Source organism: Ixodes scapularis, unplaced genomic scaffold (assembly GCF_016920785.2).
Source record: "Ixodes scapularis isolate PalLabHiFi unplaced genomic scaffold, ASM1692078v2 PGA_scaffold5__190_contigs__length_132052651, whole genome shotgun sequence".
Taxonomy (NCBI): domain Eukaryota; kingdom Metazoa; phylum Arthropoda; class Arachnida; order Ixodida; family Ixodidae; genus Ixodes; species Ixodes scapularis.
In genome coordinates, this window is record NW_024609880.1 from 9,183,087 (window position 1) to 9,200,692 (window position 17,606).

The 17,606-nt window shown below is 50.7% G+C and overlaps 1 protein-coding gene and 1 long non-coding RNA gene across 2 annotated transcripts; one reads left to right on the forward strand and one right to left on the reverse strand.

The window, feature by feature from the left end:
- Positions 1-1,981: 1,981 nt before the first annotated feature.
- On the reverse strand, positions 1,982-13,444 carry LOC120842931 (the record flags this gene model as incomplete). The annotated part of the gene is made up of 3 exons (XM_040214156.1): positions 1,982-2,391; positions 2,461-2,578; positions 13,436-13,444. Coding segments are annotated over 3 exons (537 nt in total), but the record flags the coding sequence as incomplete, so codon positions are not given.
- On the forward strand, positions 3,619-4,583 carry LOC115316290. The gene is made up of 3 exons (XR_005716020.1): positions 3,619-3,654; positions 3,738-3,851; positions 4,531-4,583. It is a non-coding gene; the product is annotated as an uncharacterized LOC115316290 (long non-coding RNA).
- Positions 13,445-17,606: the final 4,162 nt, after the last annotated feature.

The window sequence follows — 17,606 nt, forward strand, 5'->3', positions numbered from 1 at the left end:
GGATTAGGCAGAACAACCGAGCTTAATTCACTCCTTGTGTTGGCTGCTCGGGGGAGGGCGGACTGTAGCGGAAACGAGGTGGCGGAAGGGTTGTAAAGGGGGGAAAGGAGGACGAGAAAGGAGGAAATGGAGAGTGGAAAGCGCGAAGTCCCCAGATGTTGCTGGATATTGATACAAAGTAGGGTTTATTTATTTTTACTGATTTAGTTCCACTGGAAAGAAAACAAGCCATCCAGTCAAGAATGCACGGCTCAATAGGGATACTTGATACATTTTAGAAAAAGCGACTGTGAGGAACACAATCGAAAGCTTTGGCAAAATCGATGAAGATGACGTCGTTTTAGCGACCGTCGTTAGTATTGGCGTGAAGATCAGTAACGAATTCGAATAGTTACGTAGGTATAAGTGATTTTTTCTAAAAACGTGTTTGTTAGGGGGCATAGAAAGCTGAATCAATCGAGAGGAGCTAAGATCTGCGTGCATATGACGTGTTTCGTGAGTTTACATGACACACTGGTGACGGATATTGGCCTAGAAGAAGGATTTAACAATAAGCCGGCTTCAAAGATATGTTTTAATGAATAATGAAAGATTCGAGGCTTTGAATATAATGACAGAACAGGTGATACCATTTTTCTTGTTACATGAAGAAGTTTAGAACAGATATCTAGTCTTCTCCGGGAAAGCTGTGAACCCGAAGTTTTTCTATTAATTTTGAAGTACCTTGAGGCTAGAAGTTCAAAGTTGGAAAGAGCTCCTGGTTTTAAGCGCCAAGCTTCTGTTGGACAAAAGAAGCTCACGTCACATAGGTAAATACAGTTGAAAACATTTATACTAATTCTTTGTATAAAAAAACTATCGACAATACATGGCTGTGAAATTAACATTTATGCACAGATAACATATTGAGCTTAAGACCAAGGCACAAAAAAAGGCAACAAATGCAAAAGCAAAATGCCAAAAAGAATCAGGACCAAAACCTATATAGCGATACTTCCAGTCAAATACCTAACAAGCCCCAAAGAATATAAATGTACAAGTTAAAAGATTTACAGGTCAACTGCGAAGGATGAACACTCTAGACTAAAAACGGTGGGAGAAAAAACAGGCCAAGAGTCCGACTTTGCCGACAATAAGTATAACTATGACCACTCATACTTGTTGCAAAGCTCGACAAAAATTACTGTATTATTCACATCTAAGTACATACAAGGATGCAGAGACTGGCAAAGCTTATGCAGCCTCTTTGCGGACCGCTTGTTGGCCACTTTCAAGTGACTGGCATTTCCAAAGTCGGTCACGTCGTACATATGCGGCATGATGTAGACGTGGCGGCCGTCCGCACCTGTAGCGGACAGAATCTGCTCTGCTCTTAAGTACACATCCCCCAGCTTGAGAGCAGTCGAGTCTCGTTTAGAGGGTGCCCTATATTGTAAGCTGTGAATCACATGACCGTCAACCCGCACACGGTCATGCTCGACAACTTCATCGACCCTGTAAGATGTGAAATCTCTCACAAGCTGTGACACGTACTCGGTCACCTGCCTAGGTTTGCCAAGCAGTTGCAAGCCGTTTCGCATGTCTTTCTTCACTTGAAGGTAATCCTGAACTTCGTCAGAGGACATGTTCCGCAGCCGGAAGAAGTTGTTTCGAAGGAGACAACGGGAAAGGATCTGGACAGGTACGCCGTTCGAAGACGACACGAGCTTCAAAATGTGGCCCATCTTCGATTCGAAGGGAAAACACGACAGTGCCCAGAGCGGACCGTGTAGCAAAACAGCTTTCGGGAGGTGAAGGAGTGTGTGGAGATCGGACGTCATCTGTGGCTCACCATAGAGGTATTCCGTCATGACCACGAACTCGGTCATTTTCGTCGTGCCGATCTCCACATCTTCCAACGTTACCTCCGTCTTGCATAAAAGGTACAGGGCCGCAACAAACAGCTCGAAGTGCTGGTAGTATGTCTTCGGCAGCACGTGTTTTAAAACGGCAAGCAGTAATAAAAAACCCAACACTGCCATTCGGCGGCTTTCCAGTATCTCCTAAGCTTCAATGCTTGTGGAGGTCTGTTGATGCATTGCGGTGGTTTGAGGCCACATAGCCACTCGTTGACAATAGACTGATTCGTCGGATCGCCAATATAATACTCTTCTCCAACTCCTGCGAACCAGGGTTCGGCAAATTGGCGAGCAACCCCGAGTAACGCACAATGCATATAGTCGGGGTTAAAGCTCCCAACGATGTCAAACCCTGGCACATTGAGCAGTGGCGATGGCCCTTTCACCCCGCAGACGATGCGCTGCGTTTCTGCTGCTGTCGACATGTCCTGGATCATCCCACGCTCGCTGCGGTCTTGCCTTACTCCTCCGCTAACGGTGTACTTAACGTATCCTGCAAGAACGGGAGCGAATAAAGTCATTAGACATTTACTATTACAACTTTAAGGTTGTGTTATTTTACCATTGATGTTGACTCCAGGGTGAAGGCACCATGAGCAGCCGAAATACCCGTTAAATTGCATGACGTTCTGCATAGCAGCCCTTGCAGGAGCGTCTGCTACGCAGCTGATGCAGTACACCTGAAACAAAAAGATGTTTGTCAAAAACTTTAATTTTTAAACACAATGAGTACCAATGATTGACTTAAGCGTATAGAGCTTGTGTACTTCAGCATCCGCAGTGTGTAGCGTTCACCGACTTCCGCGTTGCAAAACATTTCATGCTTACACGTAATCTCAGAAACAAGATAGTTGCAGTTTTTAATGCGATGAACAATAAGGGGCGTATTCACAGGACGCCATATTTGAAGCGATGCTTAGAGCGCATGCTCAGAACGAGCTCACATTAATAGGCTGCTAAGACCGGAAATCTTGATGGTGCGGAATGTCCGTGACAAAAGAACTGTGGACGCTCTCCGCCAGCACGCGCTCAGCAGTCGCGCACACAGCTATGGCCGCCAGTGAATACTTCCTATAAAACTGCAGCACCCCAACCCGCTCCCCTTGTCTTTGTGCCGTCCGTCTGTAGCGGGTCGCGTCAACGTTAAAGGTGCGTTTATAGTCTGACGTAACGTGCGCGCGCGCGCGCGAGCTTCGCCGCGACAACGAGATCCTCTGCAGTCCGACCGACGCCCTAAAGGGCTGTTTATACTCCAACGTCGGCGCGACGAACGTTCGCCGGCGCAACGCGACGTCCGCCGACCATGACGTTGCGCCGGACTGCGATAAGAACCCGCTCGCTTGGCGGTGTCTATACTCCAACGTTGGCGAACGCGCTTCCCTATTTTGCGCATGCGCGCTGGGCTTTTCCGGTGGCGCACTTCCGCTTCGGCGTTCTGTTCCAACTTCTGTAGGTGGCGTAAGCTACCGCCCGATCCAAAGGGCTCAGCCGGATTCATTTATCCATTCATCTCCACCGGGAGGTCGGGGTTGGCGGTCGTGTCCAGTCGTATGCTTTGCAGAATCAACATGAACGCGGACGTGCAAACGAAACGAAAGATAGCTGCAGTGATTCTGTGGCGTCGTATACAACGAAAGAGAATACGTACGATGTACGTAAGAGACATTTTTGATAAGCGGAAAGTTTTCGGCGAGTTCTATCACCTGGTCCAGGAACTGCAAGAGAGCGACCCCGAGTACCATTTCATGTACTTCAGGTAAGACCGGAAAGATCAAGTCAGATTCGTTTTGCAGAATCAACGACAGAACTAGAATTCAAATCTTTGTCTTTCTTTTGCAGGATGACAAAGTCCTCCTTCGACAGGCTGCTCGCTCTCGTCTACGATCGTCTCGTCCATGCGCCCACGCATCGTTCGCCGATCTCTCCCGCTGAGCGGCTTGCGATTACACTCAGGTAATTATACTGAGTCTCTCTATCAAACATCCCATAATTGTAGCCACCGCCAGCCATGACATGGCACTGTTGGAAGGGTTCCATACAGAACCCTTCTGTTGGCAGGTCAGAAGTACAGACGGTCATGGGAACAGCACCAGCCAACATTACTAGCACAAACACTGTAGAATGACATCATGCAAGCCATGTATACGCGTTTCCAATGTTTACATATCTGCAGCCCAGCTTGCGACCTCCACAGACTAGCATGTGAATGTTCATCACTTGAGAAAATACCGAGTCACGGCCCATACGCACGGACTCTGGAAGTGGCTCCGGCAGGAAGTCTTTATGGGAAAGGTCTAAAGAAAGACTCTCAAAGCAAAGAGCGTGGGCCAGCTCATGCCTGTAGCCTTTGCTGCCCTGTGAGCTGAAGGTTGTATGGAGTACAGTATTACTGCAAGGGTTCACAAAATACTCGCAAACGCAGGTTTGAGATAATCTATGTTTGATAACCATATTTAAACTTTTTCACAAAATCTCACTTGTGTATTAGCATCACGCAGATTGATCTTTGTAATAACATATCTTAGCAGGATGTAGTTGCAGTAGGGATTATATTGGGGCCAAGTTGTAGCCAATCATAAGACCTTTTGATTAGTCACTTCTCTAACGCAGACAATCCATGCAATATTTCCAGGTTCCTCGCATCGCCTGGATCCTTGGGACACATTGGTGTCAGCTACAGGATGCACAAGGCAACATTGTCTTCTATCCTCCGGGAGACGTTGCCTGCAATCTGGGAGACGCTGGCACCCTAGTTTTTGAAGCCGCCAACAGCTGCCAAGTGGGAAGAGATCCGCAGAGAGTTTGAAGTTAAATGGAATTTCCCGAACGCCATTGGAGCTATTGACGGGAAACATTTTGCAATGAGATGTCCCTCCAACTCAGGGACAACATGTTTTAATTACAAGAAGTTTTACTCGATGCAACTTCTAGCCGTTGTTGATGCTCGCTGCCGGTTCACTTTGGTGGACATTGGTGCCACTGGGCATCAGTCGGACGGCGGAGTTTTTAAAAATTCAAACATTGGGAAGGCGTTAGCTGCGAATTCCCTTCAAGTCCCCAGTGTCGCACGCCCAGCACCACCTCTGTGCATCCTCGGGGACGAGGCATTTCCATTGAAACACTACCTAATGCGTCCTTTTCCGGGAAGAGGACTGGACAGGCGACGGAAAGTTTTCAACTACCGACTCTCTCGCGGAAGGCGTACCGTGGAGAATGCCTTCGGTATCTTAGTCTCCCGGTGGCGCACGTTCCTGGGCCCGATGCATGGCAGCATGGAACGCTGTGAGGGTATGATTAAGGCAGCAGTCTGCCTCCATAACTTTTTGATGGAAGATGAGGCGTACTGCCCGCCTGGCTACATGGACAGAGAAAGGAAAGGCCAGAGAGTGGATGGCGCTTGGCGAGCAGACATCACGGCTGTTGGTGCCAACAGGGTCCTGGGGCCCAACTCCAGCAGTCCAACTGCACTTGGCATAAGGGACCTACTGGCAGACTACTTTGTCTCGCCAAGAGGATCCATTTCTTGGCAGGACACAGTTGTGGACAGGTCTTAAGAGAACAGGCCGGCTCGCCACAGCCAACTTGTCATACAAAAACTGGTCACTGGTCTAAGGCGGAATCTCGTTCTAGGTGAACCCGTAGTAGGGAAAGTTGTCGCACTGACCGTCTCGTTCTTTAAAAGTTGATCACATACCTTTCAGTTTTGGCTGGGGGACTGGCTTTAACCTAAGAAGTGGTTGCATCGACCTTGTCATTTGAAAATTAACCTCTCTTTTTAATTGTTTGCAGGCAACGTTTGTGGTCGGCTTTTTGGTCTTACCTTTAGTTTCAACTTCCCTTTGTTATTAATGCCGAGAAACACAACGCACATTTTGTTGCCTTGTTCTTCCCTCTCGTCAGTGTTTAAAGCACTACTTTGTTATTAGACCCTTTTTGGAAGTTTTTCTGGGTCGGAACTTACTGGCAAAACAAGTACCAGGCTGTCAATCAGCATGTCTTGAGGGGACTGGAGGGGCCGAAAGCATCACACGAAATGTTTCGCTTTAACTTGCGCTTTGCATCAATTGTCAACTTCCATATTTACCTTATCGTGCAAATAAACACAGATTTAAACGTTCCTTTAATTTCAGTCAAATGATTATTTCTGGTCGTTTCATTCTTGGACATCACCGCTGCATGCATTGTAAAAGCGTAACGCTGAAACCCCCCCCATCGCAATTTTTCTACCATTGACAGCATAAGTGCGCACGCACAACCAAAGCATGGTGGGAGGTAACAAGCCCTTAATGGAAGCAGAGCTTCTACCACATCCTTTACTTTTCGCCAACAATAAGACCACGTCATATTTAAAAAAGAAAAATGCCGTAAATTTTCCATAATCAGCTAAGTCTAGTTGCAAATGCATAATCGTTTAAAATGTAAATTGTGACGAAGTGGACAAATGCCAGTTGCGCTTTGTTGCAACTTTTCCCTGTACGAGCTGGCCTACAATATTTCACGAGTTCACCTATGATGAGTTGGCTGTGATGAGTTTACGTGTGACGGGTTCTCCGAGACCCCAACCTGACATGTTATGTTTTGTGATATGTTATCTTCTTCGTTGTATAAACCTTCTTTTTTTTTTTCAAGATTGCTATGTTCAGTAACTTTGATGTTTAGCTCTCTTTCTGTCCCATTTCTTTTAAGTCTACTGGGTGTTTCTCTTTGCGTCCCATTTCTTTTAGGGTGTTTCCCTTTGTGTCCCATTTCTTTTAAGTGTACTACCTGTCTTTTGCACTGCAAAAATGAAGTGGACATAGCGGCGAGCTCAAACTCCACTAGAATGTAACCCTAGCAGTTGGAACCAGATGCGAAAGTTTCAGAATGAAGCATTATTAAAATCAAAAGTTACGGTCAAATATTGAGAATTTTTAATAAAAAAAACAAATGGGGCCCATTTCTAGTTGCATCTCCTATTCATGTGCACCGTCCGCCGTATGGTGGGGCTTCTTTATAGATTTAATTTGATGTAATACCTCGGTTACTCGCCATCCCAATGTAGCTATTGGACTCTCCGAGGCCAGTCTATAAATATAGGCTGTATGGGAGCAGCATGTAGCAGGTTGTTCATTCCGGCACAGTTTGGAGCAAATGACGCCGCAGTTCCACCACTGGTTTATGTAATGTAACTAGGGTTCTGCATTTTCAGTTTAATTTCTTTTTTTTTTTTTCAAATTAGGCATACCTTTTTTATGCTTTTCTCCTCTAAAACTCTTCTACTCAAAGCTATGTTCGCTGATACCAATAAGAACCCAGTATAGCACCAGTGAACCGAACGTGCTGGCGGCCGGCGACTGCGTGATAAAAGGTCTCCCCGAAACATTTCCCTTTTTGACATTTAGTGTTTTGTTTGCGCAACTGGTAGTGTTCCCTTATCCCAACAATAACCAAGTGTACAGAGGAAGCCTGCTGTCTGCAGAAAAATAAATGGCTGCTGTTTATTGCTTACTCTGAAAACGCACTTCATATTCTGCAATAAGCCTGTGGACATCAGAACTAAAGAGGGCATAAGTTTCGGTGTCCCAGTGCTGTATGGCAGCTCCAATTGAGTACCCCAGGGCCTCTGATCCCGTCATTTTGGTGTTGAGGTGTCTCAGCAGCTCCTGCTCGACTGTGTCCTGGTCTCTTTTGCGTTTAGCAATCCTAGGCTCAGGAACCCGGCTGTGGCCCCTCTCCGAGGGGGTACTTGAGGATGATCCAGGAGACTCTGCGGGAAGGAAGTCGGTGTTTGCCTGTTGGGTCATCTCAGCGGGCTCCTCCCTGTCCAGCGAGTCCACCATGCCCATTAAAAGAGATTCCGGGGTGGAAGGCTCCAGTGGGGCTGCCACATTGCACACAGTCCTGCAGGGTGTGAAAACAGGCAGAATTCAAACTCTGATCCTACCGCCTAATCAAGAAACATTGAAAGAAACCTGACTCGCTACTCAACGATGCCAGGAGAGCAATCACAGGTCTGCTTAAAGGGATGGTGAACAAAAATTTGAATTTCAGAAAACAATGCAGGAGCTGTAGGCGGGACGCTACAATTCCTACAACACTACTCGTAAGGCGGTATCTCAAATGAACGGCCGTATTTTTGGAAAAAAAAAAAGGGGCGAGATTGAACGTCAAGATATCTCGTTTCGTCCTCTCTTTGTTTTGCCCCCTCAAGGCGGCGAGGCGGAGAAAACACGAGGCAGTTTCCTCTGCTTTTTGGAGAAACAAGATGTAAACATATCTGTCAAATACGCCTCCTTTTTTTTAAATATGGTCATCCGTTCGTGATATTGCTGTATGAGTGATGTTTTGGTGTTTGTAGCATCCCGTTGCACGCTTTTGCTGCAGTGTTTTGTGGAATTCAGATTTTGGTTCAGCATCCCTTTAAGCACACCAAGCTGAATGAGCTGTGCGAATGCACCCCACGTCCCCAAGTCGAGGGACAGCCTCGACAAACAATTCGGGATGCACCAGGCACGTGTACAGACAAAACAGGGCCGAGCCGTTGTTAAACTTGCAACCATGAACGTTATTCACCTCCTGGTCATAGCACTGCCGACACCACCATGGAATCAAATCAACCTGACACAGCTGACTACCACACCAACAAACATGGGCCCGATGCCCATAGCCAGGGGACAGAACTGTGTCAAAAAACACACAAAAAAGGCACCAAAAATTCCCAAAGACCCCCCAAAATCAGTTAATCTACATGGATGCATCCACCAAGATTGGTGGACTCAGCGCTGCCTTCTATGTTGTTGACACAGAAGGCATAAACATATGTTGATGGCGGCTTCCGCCCTTGAGACCAGGTCTCAGGAGAGGACAAAAGCACACGCCAAACGAGAAGCGCTCAAACACATTCTAGCAAGGGCGGACTTCACCATACGTAGAGCACATCTTTCCATGGATTCCCAACATACCAACCGCAAGTGCAAGAAACCGCACACTGTGAGCCCCTCGATCATGGGAATCTCAAATGCGTCTATCAAATTGCTGTGTCAAACACAATGTAAGAATCTTTACTAGGTCCAGGGCAGCGTTGCCAGAACATAGTACCAATGCGCAGCGTAGTTCCTCCTCGATGTTGCACCGACTCGGCGCTCCATCACCGAAGAGTACCGAATCACTGCTCCTCAGGGGCGGCTCAAAATCGTGCCGGTTTTGAACTTGCAGTATACTGAATAAATAATTGCATCTTTGGTGCTCTATGCACCGGATTTCCCCAAAACATTGCTGGTTTTGAGACAATCCAGCACACGGAGATTGAAGATGCTATGAATCAGTAAACGGGGAGCAAAATGATATCTACTGATAAATGAGTAGACTTGGTATCACTGGTTCATGAGAAAATCACTCACTCCACGACACCAAGAACAAGGAAGAGTGCAACCCCGAGGACAAAATCCATTCACCGAGGAGAATTGGGGAACGGAAACAGGTATGCTGAGATAGGACCACTCTGGAGGCGCTGTTACCCCTCTGCTTGCCGTCGTGCGGAAGAAGCGCCACCTCACAATCGTTTCATTCGTCCCAAGATGCCCCTGCTGCAACAAACACGTCCCTCCCAAGCTCCGCTAAGCTGAGAGCGTAAGGCACACAACACTCATCGCCGTAAAGCCTGGGAGGACAAAGACTTTGAAAAGCGGCCAAGGAACCTCGACACTTGGGTCAAGCCGGCTTGAGACTCGAGAGGCGGACAAAAGTGCTGAGGTCCATCTTCAACTTTCTGGGGCTGAGCGGCACCGCCTCACAAGCCATGCCGAAGAGTGGCTGCTCGTTTTTTGCTTTGTTTACATAATGTTTAACCGATGCTTCGGCATTAATTTCTATGAACCAGTTGCAGTGGAGGCACTTATATTACCAATGAAAATCTAAGGTGCAAATGAAAAACAATTGTTCTTGCTGTCGAAGCTGTGCTGTGGACGCCATCTACCAATACGAAAGCCAAACACACTCCGCGACTGGACTTGGCAAGGAGGTTAGAAGTACTAGGAGTGGGCACGTTGCAATATTGGTGAAGCCTAGTCATAAAAAGTTTAAACGATTTTGTGCCCAGCGTGACCACAGATCTCTCTGGCGATTGGTGCGTGTGACATGTCACGTGCGAGATGGATGGTTGGTTCTAGAAGGACTCCTTGCAGGCTTGCGCGCGCTCCATCCGGTAGGTTTTATCAGAACGAAGGCTAGACTGTGGTGTATTTTAGTACCCCATAGCAAGATGAAGGCTAGCTACGGTCACGTGATATGTGGTCACGTTGGCATGGTAAGTGAGGAGAGTAAGGAGGAAAATGAGAAAGAGGCGAGGTGTCAAGGGAGCATGGCTTGTGGAGGCTACGCGGCCCGACGTCATGCCTCTCCTACCTTTCTATCCTCCTTGGGACTTGGTCGTCTGGGTTGCCGCCCACCGCACACCCTGGCAAGTTTCTTGGCCATATTTTTTACTAAAAGAGAACTAAGCTGTGTAATTTTGCAAGGAAGAACCGACCTGTGAAATACACCTTTGACGAAAAGTTTACATGGCTACATGCAGGCGTCGATTTTTCCGGTCCATTTTAGATTGAGCCTGGTGACTTGAACCACCCAATATATTCAACATGCAACACCCTCACCGGTGGTGGGAGGGGAAAAGAGGGGGAAGGGGGGGGTCGAACCAGCTTTGAGTGTGGGGGCATGCCCCCACTGCCCCCACTGCCCCCCCCCCTTCTCAATTCCGGAGCCCCTGACAACAATAGAGCAGCACAAACTTGTCACATACCTCCTTGGACGCGCATGGTCTTTGTAGAACCGCATCAGCTCCATAAACTGCCATTGCTTGCGTCTTATGAAGCCGCTCCCGCTCCTGGTTGCCTCCTCGAGGGCGCGCAGCTCCCGGACGTACCGGTCCCTCAGACTCTTCCAATGTTTTTTCACGTCGTCGACTGAAAGAGGTTACATTACTGTAAACAGGGGCGGATGCAGGAATTTTCTGAGGGGGGGGGGGGGGGGGGGGGGGGCAGGTGTTGGCCAGCGTACCATGTTTAGGAACCCCCTCCCCTTCGTTTTACGCCCTAAATTTCACACATGCAGAAATCAAGAGGGGGGTCAGGACATCCAGACCCGAACCCCCCCCCTCAAAATCTGCCCCTGACTGTAAGTGATTTAGATATCTGCTTCCCGCGGGACATGATAGTAGAGGTTACATTACTGTTTGGTGATTTAGATTTCTGCTTTCCGCGGGACATGGTAGTTGTATTTATATTTTTTGTTTTTACTTTTTCATGCGATATTTGCACACAGCAGAAAAGACGGCGAGAAAGTGTCCCGTCTCTGGCATCCTTTTTTTTGTGTTGTTCTCTTCCTTCTTATAGATATCTGCGCACTCCGCCGCTCGAAAATCATATCAATGCCGCGAGGGAAGAATCTCTGCCCCGAGGGAAGCATCCCTACCGCGAGGGAAGCATCACTTACCTGTTTTGAAACAGCAGATTATTCTCACGGCTTCCAGGGCGTTTTCCTTTCTAATTGAGTCCCTGTACTCGATGGACCCCATGTCGTAGATCGACGGGCGTTCTTTTATCGCCTCGATTAGCTGTTCCGCTTCGTCAGTCGTAAGGTCGCTCCCGCCTCGCGCCATTTTGCGTTTTGGCTTCCGACGATCCGGCCAATCCGGCCACCCGGCCGGCACGGCGCTGCCAGCACGCCGGGCGGGCACGCACCCGCGCGAGGGCTGCTGGGATAGCCTGCGTCGGCGGCGCCGACGTCCAACGTTGAACGTAGAGCATGTCCAAGTCCGTCGTAGCTACGACGTCGCGCGTCGAGCTGCTCAGCGCAGCGCCGCGTTCAACTTGACGTTGGAGTATAGACACCCCGTTTGCAGACAGCGACAACGAGCGTGAACGAGCGCTTGCGCTCGTTGGCGTTACGACGGAGTATAAACAGCCCTTAACGTAACCAACGCGACCGACGGCTTTCGGCGCGCTCCTTGCGCCGGCCGCGTCGGGTCGCTGGACCGTGATGCATTGCGCAGCCGCTCGACCAGCCGAAGAGCAATGGTGGCCTACAGTAGCAGCAGACCGGAGTCATGCGGTTTAGAGAAGCTCGTTTTAGCGAACGCCGTTTTACCGACCCCAGTTTATCAAATGCCTTTATAGAGAAACCCAGTTTAGAGAAAATGGCGATGAGCCTCCTTTTAGTGAATACGGCCGCCGCGAAGCGGCGTGTGCGGATAAGTCAGTTGAGTTAATATTTTTGTAATGAGCCGCCGCAGACTGCCGCCGCAAAGCGGCGAGAGCGCAGCGGGGGCTTGGGTTAATACGTGCACCAGTGGTACACGCGAAAAGTAGAAAACCCTTTCTTAAATAGCGTCCCCCTTTCGATAAACGGCATTTCTCTAAACTGAGGCTCTGCTTTCTCTAAACTGTGCTTCGATAAAACGTGCCCGTTCTCTAAAACGTGCTTCGACGAAATGGCATTCATCAACCGTAGTAAACCCGCAGCAGCCCCCATATGATATGTGCCCTTCGTCGTCGAAAAGCTGCTGGAAGGAATTCGAAATCGGCCGTGTTTCTACGACACGAGCACACTCGACTACCACGATCCGCGATCAGGAGAGGAAGAAAAACGAACGGGAAGCTATCCGGGAGCTGTGCTTTCTCACCACAGGTTTGCTGCGCACATTACGTCGCGGCGAGCACCCTGTGTTTTGCTGTTGCAGGAAACGTGATCATGTCTCGTAAGTTCTCGTTTTTTCCTTCCATTGACAGTCGATGAGTTAAAAACCGTGAGAGTGGCTGCGCGACCGCTATACGCCCATGAACCGACGAAGCGTAGCGGCAGCGGATTCGTCACCAAGCGTTCCTGGGAATTTATGCAGACCATAGAATTCAATAAAGACTATACTTGCTCTATGCAGATTGTGTACTTATTTTATAAGAACTATAGAGAAGGAAAGCTCTGAAATCGGCGTGGGTGCTGACCGCTACGAAGCCTTACGAGCACCGAGCCGCCCAAACGGCGCGGACGTAGAAGTTGACAACAGTCGGCGCGCTGAGAAGATCGTTGTGCGCATGCTCGCAGACGGCGCGCGGTGATTACCCCGCGGCGAATACGCTTGACTGTAGAGGGTTCGATGTTTACACTGGCGTGACGAAGCCGACGCAGCGTGTCTGACGTCCACTACAGCGCCCCGACGCGCCGAAAACGTCGGACTATAACAGTGGTGTTTGAGATATGCTTTTTATTTTGATAACTTACTCTACGGTACCCGCTCTAAGCAATATATATATACTCCAACAACGTTTCGAAGTGTGACTTCATTACTTAGTAATGAAGTAGTAGTAGTGCACTAGAATTACGACTCGTGGAGCAGGTACAAGGCTGGGGCTAGATGAGAGACGGAAAAATCGCGCGGGCGCCTTACCGCAACCGCTAGCCTTGTACCTGCTCCACGAGTGGTAACTTTAGTGCACTACTACGCATCTCACGCGCGCGACAGCTCGGCGGTCTTGTGGCTGTACGCCTGGTGACGCAGCTCCTACCCTCGGGCAACCGCCTTGACCACCTGAGACAGGACCGGGTCCCGGCTGGCCGCCTGCGCCACTGCAGTCCTGGTAAGCACCCCCGGGTAGGCCCGCTCCAGCAGGAAAACGTCAGCTGGCTCTGGAACGGCAGCAGGCACCTCCGGCAGGGGCAGGCAGCTCAGGGCGTCGGCAGGTCCCAGGTCCTTCCCAGGGCGGTAGACCAGCTTGTAGCTGTAGGCAGCTAGCGTCAAGGCCCAGCGTACCACACGAGGCGATGCTTGCACAGGGACTGCCTTGTCTGGCCCCAGCAGCCCCAGCAGCGGCTTGTGGTCCGTGACTGCCTCGAATTGCCGGCCCCACAGGTACTGATGGAAGCGCTGGACCCCGAAGATGAGGGCCAAGCCTTCCTTGTCGAGCTGGCTGTAGCGTCGCTCTGCCGCATGTAGTCGACCAGAAGCAAACGCCACAGGGCGTTCCTGACCATCCTGACCCCGGTGCGACAGGACGGCTCCTACCCCGTACGGCGACGCATCCACAGTGAGGACTACAGGCTTGGCCGGGTCGAAGTGCACCAGCACTGGAGCCTTAACGATTAACTCCTTGCTGTGCTGGAAGGCCAAGTCCTGCTCCTTCTTCCAGGCCCACTGCTGACCGTCACGAAGTAGGCGATGCAGCGGCTCCAGATGCGTCGACAGGTTGGGCAGGAACCTCCTGTAGAAGTTGATGAGGCCGAGGTAGCTCTGAAGCTCCTTCTTGCTCTTGGGCTTCGGCGCCTTGAGCACGGCCTCAACCTTGCGGGGAGCCGGGGCCAGGCTAGCCTGGGAGATGATGTGTCCGAGGTACTCCACGCTGGGGGTCAGGAACATGCACTTGTTAAGCCTCAGCTTGAGACCGGCGTCCTGTAGTCGTGTCAGGACCTTGCGCAGGTTCTGCAGGTGGTCCCCATCGTCGATGGGGACCACCTGCAGAGGAGACTTGCAGAGGGAGGTCTTGACGGGCACCAGGATACCCTCTCGCTGCAGTCGTTGCAGCTCCTGGGTGACCCCGTCCTTCAGGGCGAACGGCAGCGGACGCGGCTTGAAGAACCGAGGCCGGGCTCCCTCGGGTACGTAGATGCCGACCGTCGTGCCGGCGAAGGTGCCGAGCTCGGGACGTCTTTCACCACGTGCAGCGCAGCTTCTTGGTAATCCAGCAGCCGAACACCCAGCGAGTGAATCCAGTTCCGGCCCAGCAGCGTCAGCGACGACCCCTTGGTTAAGTAAAGGGGAAGGATTGCCTCCCTGTCGCCAAGGCGAACGCTGACTTGAGCCCGACCCTGGACCTGGGAAAGCTGCCCGGAGTAGCTGCGCAGCATGACGTCCGACGCCTCAATGGACACGCCAGGGAAGGTCCGCTTGAACAGCTTCCCGGGCATGACCGACACGCTGGCCCCTGTGTCCAGCTCCATGGTGATGGGGTGGCCGCAGACTTTGACTGACACCAAGTAAGGTGGCACAGAGGATGAAATTCTCCTGGTGTGCCACACGTCGAAAATCTGCGGGTCCTCGGCCACGACGTGGACCCTGGCTGAAGACGAACCCGGGCCTGGTGCCGCTCGTCCCCGCCGCGTTCTCTTGCGACGACCACCCTGGCCGCGGGCTTGGCTGGAACCCGGGCTTGAACCAGGCTGCTGCTGCTGCTGGCCGCCGCTCGTCCTCCCCCCCTCGGCAGACACGTGCGAGGTGCCCAGTTCTCCCGCACGTGAAGCATTGTGCTTGGACGAACTGGCACTGTGAGGAGGAGTGGGCAGCACCGCAGCAGCTGCAGGCACCGCTCCTTGCCGCCATCTTGTTCACCGCCGCTTCCGTCGACGGTGAGCCGCCAGCACGCTCTATCTCGCTGGCGTCCTTACCTGCGGCTTCCATCGCCTGCGCTGCCTTCACCGTGTCGTCCAGCGAGGGGTCGGGAAGCTCCAGGAGTCGCGTCTGCATGGCGGGGTTGTTGATGCTGCAGACGAACCGGTCCCGGAGTAGCGAGTCCAACTGGTCGCCGAAGGCGCAGGTGTTCGCTAACCCTCGTAGCGCAGCGACGAACTGCCCGAGGGTCTCCCCGTCCCAGCGGCTCCGGTTGTTGAAGCGGAACCGCTCCATAAGAGTGGATATGGCGCCGGGCTGAAGTGCGAGCGCAGCGTGGCGAGCAGCTCACCCAGCGTTTTGACGTGCGGCGTGGCCGGCTTGAAGAGGTCGAGCAGGAGGCTGAAGACGCGGGTCCCGCAGCTGGCCAAGAAGATGTCCCGTTGTTTCGCTTCGGGCGTGTCGTTCGCCCGGAAGAACACGTGGACCTGTTCTTCGTAGACTGGCCAGGCGGACCCATGTCCCTCGAACGGCTCGAGCCTCCCGTACAGCGGCATGGCGACAGGAGCGGGGGGCGGTGTTGCGACTCTCTCGGCGGCGTGGGCCGAACCGTGCACGTTGGTGGCCTCCAGTGCCACGGTCCCTCGTCGCCAGTGTCACGATCTTTCTGGAACGTGGACGAAGGGGGCCAAAGCACCTGCCGAGGAGAGACGACACGCAGCCTAGTTTTGAGGGTGGACGATGACTGACCGGAGCGGCTGCGCTCAACGGTGTTTATTGGGCGCGGTGATCAATGTTGCCCGCCGAGCCAAGCGGCTGCAGACGGGCGGACGGGAGGGGGGCGCTACATACTTGTTACACCCTTTTTTATACTTGGTGATTTTAATGCACATAACCCCCTTCGGGGGAGTCAACGGTTTGACAGTCGGGGAAAAGTGATTGAACGTTTCATCTCATCAAGGGAACTCTGTGTGCTTAACACCGGTGAACCAACATATTTCAGCACATCTCACCAATCTTTTTCCTGTATCGATCTTTCCATTTGTTCCCCGGATATATTTACCTTTTTCAGTGGAATGTGATTGATAACCCATATGGCAAAGATCACTTCCCGGTTCACCTGGCCCCAACGCAACTCCTGCCGAGATTGCAGTCGCGTGCTACCCGGTGGAGGCTAGAAACCGCAAACTGGGAGCTTTTTCAAAAGACTGCTGTGTTCTCCCATGACCTTCTTGACACGCTTTCTGTCGATGAAGTAAATGACCACATCACAACAATCTCAATAGGTGCAGCACGGATTTCGATCCCCCAAACGACAGGCTATTTACCTAAACATCCTAAGCCTTGGTAGAACGATGAGCGTTCGTTGTGAAGCAAAGAAAACACAAAATAAATTCTGGGGAATTCTGCGCCGATATCCAACAGCTCTAAATGTCTTGTCTTTTGAGCAAAAGCGTGCTTTTGCACGCTATGTCCGAAAGCAGGTAAAATAGAAGTCCTGGATTGGCTATACCTTCTCCATCAATAGCTCCACACGTGTCAATGTTGTCTGGTAATCCAGACAACCGAGAGCGACCATGAAATCCGCGGAGGACGGAGCCCAGGATATTATGTCGCGGCCGTCGCTACTGTGTCACGTGGTGCCGTCTAAACCGAAAAGACCTCGAACGGACGGCTACCAATCTCCTCAATAGCTCCACACGTGTCAAGGTTGTCTGGGACAGGGTCAGGAAAATAGACGGGGACTACCGTCAGTATTCAATTCCCTTAATTTCGTCACCAGACGGTGATACCCCCGTCTCTGGAAGAGCAGGCTAACATTCTGGGCAGGCATTTTCAAAGTATATCAGGATGTGGAAATTACAGCACTAACTTTTTAAGCCACAAGGCAAGGGCAGAGAAGGTCAGGCTTGTTACTGTTGGGTGCAACAATAAAGAGTACAACCAGCTTTTTACACTTGCTGAGCTGCATCACGCTCTTGCATCATCAAAGCCTTCAGCCCCAGGTTCCGATAGAGTACATTACAGCATGCTAACCAATCTCGCTGATTCGTTTGATTTTCTTAAATTTTTTAATAGTGTATGGAGAGAAGGGCCATTATAGTCCCCTTTTAAAACCAGGAAAAGACAGATCTAATGCCTCTAGTTACCACCATATTGCGTTGACTAGGTAGTTGTCTGGGAAAGACTTGAGAGACTTGTAAACAACAAGCTCATTTTTATTTTAGAAAGCAAGTCTTTTAAGTCGTTTTCAATGTGGTTTTCGCACTTCGAGGTCAACAACTGATCACCTTGTCCGCCTTGAAACTGGTAACAGAGAAGCTTTTGTTAACAGACAGTTCTACCTTTCTGTGTTT